Source organism: Spea bombifrons, chromosome 4, assembly GCF_027358695.1.
Source record: "Spea bombifrons isolate aSpeBom1 chromosome 4, aSpeBom1.2.pri, whole genome shotgun sequence".
Classification (NCBI taxonomy): domain Eukaryota; kingdom Metazoa; phylum Chordata; class Amphibia; order Anura; family Pelobatidae; genus Spea; species Spea bombifrons.
The window spans coordinates 75,014,380-75,022,378 of record NC_071090.1 but is presented as its reverse complement, the minus strand read 5'-3'; the positions used below and the strand labels follow the sequence as shown (position 1 = coordinate 75,022,378).

General features: G+C 40.1%; 1 protein-coding gene across 1 annotated transcript; it reads left to right on the top strand.

Annotated features, from left to right (window-relative positions):
* The first annotated feature begins 20 nt into the window (after positions 1–20).
* On the top strand, positions 21–7,697 carry MPI (mannose phosphate isomerase). The gene is made up of 8 exons (XM_053462235.1): positions 21–67; positions 2,041–2,168; positions 2,425–2,625; positions 2,892–3,033; positions 3,124–3,312; positions 3,530–3,703; positions 4,503–4,711; positions 6,943–7,697. Exons 1-8 carry the CDS (start codon positions 52–54, stop codon positions 7,153–7,155), a joined length of 1,272 nt encoding a protein of 423 aa, XP_053318210.1. The 5' UTR covers positions 21–51; the 3' UTR covers positions 7,156–7,697.
* The last annotated feature ends 302 nt before the right edge of the window (positions 7,698–7,999 follow it).

Below are 7,999 nucleotides of genomic sequence, written 5' to 3'. Positions count from 1 at the left end.
ACTGCGCTGTCAGACTATTATAGTCGACAGAAACAGTGGAAGGTGGACGAAATGGCCGAGCCCCGAGGTTAGTAGGACAAGGGATGTGTAATAGAGAACTAGAAAGACTGTCCTGACTACGCACTGGAGAAAATGCCGCGGGGAATGGGGGCGGCGGTTGCATGCAGTTGGTGTCGAAATAATGTAGACCGGCTTTTTTTCTTCTTCACCATGTAAGGCTTTCTAGTGACGTCACTGTTGGTCTGCGTGCCTGCCTGGGACGTGTAGTCAAACAGCGTGGGCAGAATAACCTTTCCTAAAATAAAATGATATATATTATTTATAGATCTTTAATAGATTACAGTAGAATACACGCAGCCATTTGTCTATATTCTCTGAATGTGAGGTTTATTCCCAGGACACCTAGCTGTCTCAGGAACTGCAAAGTGACGAAAGTCCTGGATGTCACAAAACCCCATAAATATATTCTAAAAGCACCATTTATACATCTGATGCGTCTCCTTCATTTAATAATCATCATCCATAAGAGCAATGATTTGCTGTGGATATGGGTGGGTTTTTCCCCTGATGGTTATGTACCCTACTTCCAATTTTCCTTTTCAATTTTTTTATATACATTACACTGCATTTATATAGCGCCAGCAGATTCCGTAGCGTTGTGACAACTGAAACAGTAAAATCAATGAATAATACATTTATAATGCGGAATTCATGTTAGGAACACCAAAAACCGACCTAATCTGTAATGGCTGTTCCTGGGCATCTGTGAACTGAGAATAGAAAGTCAGGGCTGGATCAGTCTAACTTAAAACTCATATTTTATTAATCCTCTTAAAATAAAATAGATCTCTAAAATAGATGGGAATAGCCAAAACAGAAATAAGCGCCCCTAAATAGAATGAATAAACGCCAGAGTTCGTAAAGCAAGTGTGTACAGTCCCCGAACGGTAGATACTGTAACCGGAGCCCATGGCGTGAAACTACCTTAGTATGGCCAGACGACTACAGAAAAATAAGAAGGACACTAGAAAGCTAGCGCCCTGCAGCTCCGTAACCAGCCTACAAGGTGGAAGAAAGAGACAGGAATGTATGCAGTGCAACATCTGAGCTCAAAACAAGGGTTGCTGTCTAGTACAAATCAACATCACTAGTATTTATCTGATGGCTTTCTCCAAACACACTCTCGGAATTAACGGAATTGGCAGCTGAGGTGACCCTGGCGGGATTTGGACCTGTAGCGAGCTAAATCTAAATTAACAAACCCAGCTCAATACGCTGGTTGTTTTTCACAGCCACATTTGATTGCCTCTGATGTCATTACTATTCTGGTTATTTTTGCTACCTTTGTGTATCTTCTTGTCCACAGAGATACTGGTCACATTTAACAACCATATTGTAAATCCTTATATGTTACCACATTCTACCTTTTGCTATCCCTTTTTACAAGAAGAAGAATATAAGGTAGAAAACACATATATAATGCTAAAGGAAACCATAAGATAGAATGTAATCCCCATGTAAAGGTCTGTAACATCATCATACAGATATAACACCTTAAAGACCATAGTTCTAGTTAATTTTGTCTTGACCATCCGTTATGATGTTCAAGCGTGTAGGATAAGATCTCTAAATAAATCAAAAAAGATCACGCTCAGTCTGCTGAAAAAGACAGGTGACGGATAGGAGCGGCTAGTCCTATGAGATAAGAGAGAGTTGGTTATGTCTGTAGTTGGGCTATTCACAAGAGTAGAAAAATTCTAGTCGAGAGGAAAAGTTTTTTCGTGGTTGCTTGGGTCTGCGTATCTCCTAATAGAACATCCCAGTAGAACTGAATTCTAGACTGGAACATCTTAATGTGTCAGCTTCCCATAAGATTAAAGAAATACATCATTCAATGACATTAGATTTATTTCCTGGAAATAGCAGACGGAAATTTTGGGGTGTCTCCGATGTAACTGGCTTTCTAGAATCATTATATGATGTTACTGTCACAATGCCGTGTTTTGTAGATTGATGTTTCTTCCCTTGTGTTCTGCGCAGTGTTCCCTTTATCCTGTGTCGTTCAGGACTATGCTTGGGGGAAACTGGGTCAAGACAGTGAGGTGGCGCATTTGTGGTCGAAAGGTGGCCCTAACCGTGAGATAAAGCCTGATAAGCCTTATGCAGAGGTAATCAATCCACCTGTACCTCACAATATTTTATGTTCTTGCTTTTGTTTGTTTCTAACCAATGGGATTTTTTTTATATCTCTCTCTATTCATTTTCTCTTTCTCATATTATCTTTCTCTTTCCTCTATTCATTTCAATTCAATGACCTCATCTCTGAATCTAATAGTTTTTTCTTTTTGTTAATGGTCATTCAGTATCTCTTTCAGTCACCTTATCTTTCCATCTCCTTCATCTAATTCTACTTCCCTCATTCAGCTGTGGATGGGATCTCACCCCAAAGGAGATGCTCTCATCATAGACAACCGCATTAAGGAGAAGACCTTGGGTCAGTGGATAGCGGCTCACCCTGAGTGCCTGGGGTCAAAGGTCCGAGAGACATTCCAGGATCAGCTGCCATTTCTCTTTAAAGTGCTATCAGTAAGGCTGGCACTGTCCATCCAGGCACATCCAGACAAGGTGAGACATCTGAAATAAGAGGTATCTCTGGAAGGGAGGTCAAAAGCAAAACGATGAACATTAGGAGCAGGATACAATAGTAGAATGTTGGTATGGGATAATGCGATTTCGGAAATGATAGGAGAGAAGCAGAGGAAAAGTGGGTAGTGTTTGAAAAAGATGTAATTTAAAAAGCATGGACATACGAATAGGGATTGCTTTCATTCATTTTCTTCTCCGTTGCACCTGGAGTTCTTCTTCTTCTTCTCACAGCCTTATTTCCTCAGGTGCTAGCCAAGAAGCTTCACAGTCAGTTCCCACAGCATTATCCCGATGACAACCACAAGCCAGAGATGGCTATTGCACTTACCCCCTTTCGTGGCATGTGCGGCTTTCGGCCTGTCTCGGAGATTGTAGGTTTTTTGCGCGGTAAGTTGGGTGCTTTGCATTAAACCTCACATGTGTGAAGTAGTAACATCGTTTTATATGGCATTAAATGCATTGTTGATTACCTAACAGATGTACCAGAATTCCACGCTCTGATTGGCCAGGAGTCTGCCAAGAATTTGGAGTCTGTTGCATCAGGTTCCTGTGATGGAGAGCTGGTGCGAAGTGCCCTGAAGAGCTGCTTCACATGCATGATGCAGAGCAGCAAGAAGGAGTGCGCGGAGCAGCTTAACCTGCTAGTGCAGCGTGTGTCCCAGCAAGGTGCAGCATACTATAGTGATGTATCTTCCATTCTAAAAGCCTACGCAACATCCCGTATTCATTCACTGAACTGTAGATGCATGCCACATTTAGCAGAACATAAGGCTTTCTGTGGGCAGAACGTATTTCATTACACTGGAAAGCCAGTCTCTAAGGCTTCTTAGTGAATTAATACAGCAAAGGCCTGACCCCTGACCTTGCACTATCTTTCTCTCAGCCAAGAATGGAGGCGATGTCTCTAATTCCATTGGAGATCTGCTTCTCACACTGCATTCTCAGTTTCCCGGGGATATTGGATGTTTCGCCATTTATTTCCTCAATGTCGTTACTCTTCAACCCGGAGAAGCAATGTACCTGGGAGCTAATGAACCCCATGCCTATCTGGAGGGAGGTAAGTACGTCTGGAGAGTCGTTGTTAACACGGTCCCAACTATCAGGAACACTGTGAATAATCATATTTAGATGATTTACTAAATGCTGAGTGATTTGCTTTTTCATATGTAATTTCTCCGGCTTTTCTGTTTCATTTTAAAAATCCCAAAAATATGCTAATTGGCAATTTCACATTCATAATATTTATTTTCATTAAATAAATAAATCACCTTTTAATTTGTGTGATATTTATCTGTTACACATTTTAACGGAGGAACATAACATATGAGTCTTTTTAAGACTATTGCCGATGTAACGATTACTTAAGGAAATATATTTTCCCAATGACAAATTACATCTTTTACCTGTATTTACAAAATGTTACTTTAAATGTGACACTTCCCTATAATATGCATATGATTGCTGGAGCGGTCCTTAAAGATCTAGGCAGGGACCCTAAAAGCTGTGTGCACAATAGCAATCTAGGTCTAGAGTTAAGGGTGTTTTTTTTGTTTTGTTTTTGCTAATGGATAAATTGACCCGTGGTGAAGCCCAAAGAGCTCTCATCAAACACCCCTTGAGGACATATGACCAGATTTATAGATTAAGCTAACCATTTGTTAACCATTTATATCCTATAATACACATCCACAGCTAGACTCCAGCTACTGCACCCCATACTCCGTGTTACAATCTGTGTTGTGTTTTTATTTTTTTACTTTCTCTTGAATTATGTTTTTGGTTAAGTTCTACAGATGTTTTCATAACATGGATATTTATGTCTAACACATAATCTTTCTCTCTCTCTCATTATTTAGACTGCATAGAGTGCATGGCTTGTTCCGATAACACCGTACGCGCTGGTCTCACTCCCAAGTTTATAGATGTTCAGACTCTCTGCGAGATGCTGACATACAATGCGGCTCCTGCCAGCTCCAAGCTCTTCCGTCCTGCACCCGTCAGTGGAGACCCCTATGCCACGCTGTATAATCCCCCCGTGCCAGACTTCACCGTCATCAAAATAGAGGTGAGGTTCTGACTGGGGCAGAAATCCAAAACAGTAAGCCAAGCCAATATTACATCTTGTCCAACAGAGAAAAAGTGAATCTGTCAACTAAACAAAACCAAGTACATACTTGAATGTATTGAGTAGAAAAGGGGATTATTCACCCGAGCTGGATTTGGCAAGATAGCTGTGATTTTGAATCTCTGAATTCACTATGTATTATAAAGGATCGTGTCTGACAAACGCCTGTCCAGACATGACCCAGCTGGTCCTGCAAAATACATAGTTCAATCATCAAGGTCACTTTACTGATTTCATATGCGTTATACAGGGCTTTCCAAGCTGTTCTTTCAGCAGAAGCTCACCAGGTTTGGCCCTTCCTAATGTAAAGCAAACTCAGTAAATGAAACTGCAGCTTTCCTGGGATCTTCCTCTTTAGTTGGTAACGTCTGTGGGAACAGTAATGGCTGATAAAAGAGCGATTGGATTCTCCTGTTAAACATAACAAATCATATACCACTTGGAAAACTTTCTATTTTAAAAACTTCCATGAGCATTCCTCCTGTATTCTTAAGTCATTCCTTTCTTTTGGTGGAAGCCGATTGGCACCTTACTGATTTTATAACTATTACCATCTCTGTTTCATTGAGATAAATTAGTACATCATTTTTAAACCAAATATCTCCTAAAAAGTATTCTGATCAAAAACCACAAAGTACAAGCCACGTGTAGTTTCAAGAAATGAATTGATTTTCTGTATATGATAGCCCTGATCTTATATTTGTATACCAATTGCATTCTGAACACTAAAATACTACGTGTTGCTCTGCCAAGTGCACAATGACAGCTAGATCACCAAAGAGAGAGCTGGCAGGAGAGTTGCACTTTTATCTCACATAATGAAAGGACATCCCCAGTAACGCTCCGCTCCAAAAACAGCTTGGGAGGGCCTTGAATAAGATATATTTAAATCAGTAAGATTTCTTAAAGGTCACCTCCCTGATTGCACTATGCGTTATGCAGGGCCAGCTCAGCCATTCTTGCAGACACATTTATCAGAGATGACCCTTCATAATACATGATCATTTCAGAGAGGGGAAACAACGCTTTAGTGAATGACTACTGTTACCATCATGATGACATCTTGGCGGTTACATTTTAAACCACGTGGGGCTGTAGATGCAACTGAAAAAACCTTGTGACAGACATGGTCTGGCATCATTATTTAGGATAATTTTGTGAAGACTTTTCTAAAGCTGTAAATGTGCCAAAATGACATTTCTTGAGAAACCAGAATAAAGGGACGCTCCAGCTATTATATGTACTCAAATACATATGATAGCTGAGAGGTCCCTTTCATTTTTCTCTATACTTCCAGTCTGAGTACTCTAATATGCTTTTAGTTTAGCTGGCATATACATCTAGCTGTCCCTTTTTGTATGTAAATATTGTTCCAGTGATTATATTGTAATTGTGTTTAGAGAGTGGCCCACGGGAGCAGACGGGTACTGTTTTGTGCGTTGCTGACTGTGAATCACAATAAAGAATAATTCTCTGTTTAGGATGATGTCACAGCACCCAGATTACCTAATGCTTTTGTGTGTTGTGATGCATTGCAATCACTCTTCTACAGAAGCAGTACGGGCTAAAGTGGTTGTTGCAGAGATGTTTCTGCAGTGTTTGAGTTCGGTTTCCTGATGCCGGCGGCTTCCTGCAGTGTTGCAGCCGGAAGCCGAGCTTCCTGTTCAATAAACCACTATCGAAATAAACCGCCACTTACAGAGGTTTAGTCCAATAACAAAAAACTGCATTATTTAATCCAAAAATTAGAAGAAAAATAAATGGGCAAGTAGGCATTAAAGTGTCATGTCTGTCAAGTAGCCTGATAGACCTCCTATATCATACATTTTACAGCTATCTTCCAAACTGTGAGCTTGGAGGACAGGTGAAGCATTTAACTTCACGTTATGAAGGGCCAACCTTATTAAGCTTCTCCTGCAGAAAAGACTGAGCTATTATCATCTTGTCTTATATACTATAGTTTGATGTGGTATTATGCAGTGGTCATTAAAACTGTATTAATATGGTGTAATCACATTTTTTTCCTTCTTCGAAGCCATTAAGAATTTGCAATGAACACCTTTCTAGAATTTGCATTAACACAAGAAACATTGCTACGACTTACTTTCATGCTCTAGAATGTTAAACTTCATGTAGCCATCAGTTAATGGTTCCAAACTGTCTTCCTGCAGGTACCACCTTCCGTGTCCCAGTACCAAGTGGTGGCTTTAGACTCTGCTAGCATTTTGCTGATCGTCCACGGTCAAGCCACAATCCATGGATCACAGGAAGGCCTGAGCCTTCACCCAGGCTCGGTTCTCTTTATATCTGCCAACGAGACTTTAACCCTTAACGTAGGCGGTAAAGATAACCTTCTTATGTTTAGGGCATGTTGTTTACTATAATATGGCACATTTTATAGCGATATTGGTTTTATTTCTTCTTAATAATTCTAGACATGCTGCACCATGAAGTGCAGTTGAACTCGGTGTTCCTAGGGACGGGGGGTGTATTGAAGCACGCAGATTTTATCAGGCTTTCTCAGGTGTCGGGTTGTTAGCTATTCTGTAAGCTGTTCCCTTGCTGTGGGTGACCATCGTCATCCAGACATGGATGCTTTTTTATGGGCAGTTGATATGGTAGAAGATTATTTCCTTAATACCAAAAATGGGTTTTAAAAGGAATAGTTCACCTTTTCAAATACATTTTTAAATGTATGTGTCAATATTCTTACATGGGTTCTGTAAAAAGCAGTTACCCATTATGGTAAATCATAGCCAACTTCTCAAGAAATCTTACCTGAATACTTACGTTAGTAGTTAGGTACAACTGCTTTCATTTTAGGTCAATAATGGAATAGACTTGGCATGGTTGCGTTGCCTGCATAATTTACCACTGAGAGCTATATTGCTGTGAGATGAACTATTTATTAAAATGGGTGAACTGAGATCTTGTGTCTTTGTCAGCATTTTTCTTGTGTTTGATATTTCACAAAATACCAAATAACGTGTAGTAACCAAAGCCTTCTAGCAGACTAGCCAAAAGAAACACACAACATTAACCCAATTCAGCTGAAAGTAGATGGAGGGGTCTATTCCCTAACGGGAGAGTTGGCGAGAGTTATAATTTCAGCTTGATATGGATCAGGGATCGTGACTTAATATTAAATAAAAAAAAAAAAAAAATTATGCTGGCGCTTTTGACTTGATCCCAAGAACTCCCAGACAGAATACTAATGAACACAAAAGC